A 2002-nucleotide genomic window follows, 5' to 3' on the forward strand; every position below is an offset into this window, starting at 1 on the left:
TATATCCATATATATCAGAGATTGTTTTGTACATGTACGGCAAGGGGTTCAGACATGTTATCCCAATACACTCGAGGTATCGAACTCAATTCCCTCACCCTCACATGGTCACGTCACAGATTGGGATCATTTCTCTTCCAACGAATCCAAAAAGATGGCAAGGATTCCCGATTTGACACTCTCAAGCCGTACTTCTTCCGATTCTTCAATGTTTGGTCCATCCAAGGCCTGTGGGTGTTCTTAACGGCATTGCCCGTGTACACCCTTAACAGTAGCGAAGACACAAGACCATTGACGTTTGTCGACTTATTAGGTATGATGCCAATGGTGTGAGTGTGTGGCCTGGTGAAACACTTGGTCGTTTTGGAATGACTATTTGACGTAAGCTTCCTGTGACCTAGTAGTGATTAGGGTGCATGGTAGCTCATGGGGCCTATTTCGTCCATGTAGAGAACCTTGTGTTCATCTCAGAAGTAGATGATTGCTGAGAATACATATACTCGCACATATTAATACCAAATAGCTTACCCATGTACACTCACGCATATTATTATCTTGCTAGTTAATGAGCAAGAGTGTAGGCATATATTGATATTTCCTCTATCGGATTGTGTTACCGGTTGTATGTACGTGCGCGCGTGTATGTGTATGACTCGTCAACTGCCGGCCGGAATAGCTATAGCAATATAATCTCCCCATGGTTCGCTTAGCCGCAGACTGTCTTCAGGTGTATCTGACCACCCACTGTACCTGTCATCTTATCTTACCTCATCTTGTCTCATCTCCTCTCCTCTCATCTCATCTCACCTCCTCTCCTCTCACCTCCTCTCATCTCGTCCAGGCCTCTGTCTGTGGGTATTTGGCTTTGCCTTGGAGGTGACGGCTGATCGACAGAAGTCTGAGTGGCGAGACAACCCCGTGAACAAAGGTCGGTTCATTACGGTGGGTCTGTGGGGTCTGAGTCGACATCCCAACTACTTCGGCGAGTCTACGCTGTGGCTGGGCATGTTTATAGTGAGTACACCCATCCTGCACGGGTGGCAATGGATCTGCGCTATCAGGTATGCAGGTTCCTGTGCATGCCTGTGCGAGTACTATGCGAAGGACAATCTAAATCGGATGAAACAGCTTGTGAGATTGGTGTTCACCTATGTACTGTTTTAATTACATGCGCCTGTGCCATCTACAGATTCATTACCCATCCCACGTGCCATACTAAGAATATCTCTCGGTTGGTTTGTGTGATTGGGTGCGAGCAATGTTTGTAGACACTCGTGCGTGTGTGCGGTGTGTGCATGTGCATGTGCATTTTTTTAGATAGTTTCTTTGTATCCTTGTATATCGTTCTGCACTTTGTATTGTAGCGGCCACATACCTGAATCTATTTGATATTAATGTACACACATGCCAGAATGGACCCTTATCTATGACAGCCACAATAGGACTGATTGCACTGTGATGCAACTGTTATATTTGTATGGTTGGCGATACCCACAAGCACATGGAGTATGTGATAGGCTGTGAGCACAATCCTGCCTATATGTATGATTCACTATCAGCACATGTGTGCCTATATGTACGTTTATGTATATATCTGGGTCCGTACACATGTAGTATAAAGAAAAATTGCCCAGAAAGACGTGCACGTATCAACATGTATTGTTCTTGATTCTATTGCAGCCCCATCTTTGTTGTGTTGCTGTTGACGAAGGTCTCCGGAGTGCCACTACTAGAGAAAAAAGCAGACGAGAAATGGGGCGATGAAGAGGAGTATCAGAAATACAAGCGGGAGACACCTATATTTATCCCGAAATTGCCCTCAATGTAGTCTAAAAAAAGATCAACAAAAATAAAATCAAGGATGTATATACTTATATGAAAGAGAAACTAGAGTTATTGCTGGGGATGTACGTACTTATATGAAAGAGAAACTAGGGTTATTGCTGGGGATGTACGTACTTATATGGAAGAGAAACTAGGGTTATTGCTGGGGATGTACGTA

General features: G+C 44.3%; 1 protein-coding gene across 1 annotated transcript; it reads left to right on the forward strand.

The window, feature by feature from the left end:
* Positions 1-54: 54 nt before the first annotated feature.
* Positions 55-1882, forward strand: SARC_14950 (hypothetical protein; the record flags this gene model as incomplete). Its single annotated transcript, XM_014290920.1, has 3 exons — positions 55-313; positions 842-1061; positions 1681-1882. 3 exons carry the CDS (start codon positions 55-57, stop codon positions 1826-1828), a joined length of 627 nt encoding a protein of 208 aa, XP_014146395.1. The 3' UTR covers positions 1829-1882.
* Positions 1883-2002: the final 120 nt, after the last annotated feature.

This window comes from Sphaeroforma arctica (assembly GCF_001186125.1).
Source record: "Sphaeroforma arctica JP610 unplaced genomic scaffold supercont1.5356, whole genome shotgun sequence".
NCBI lineage: Eukaryota > Ichthyosporea > Ichthyophonida > Sphaeroforma > Sphaeroforma arctica.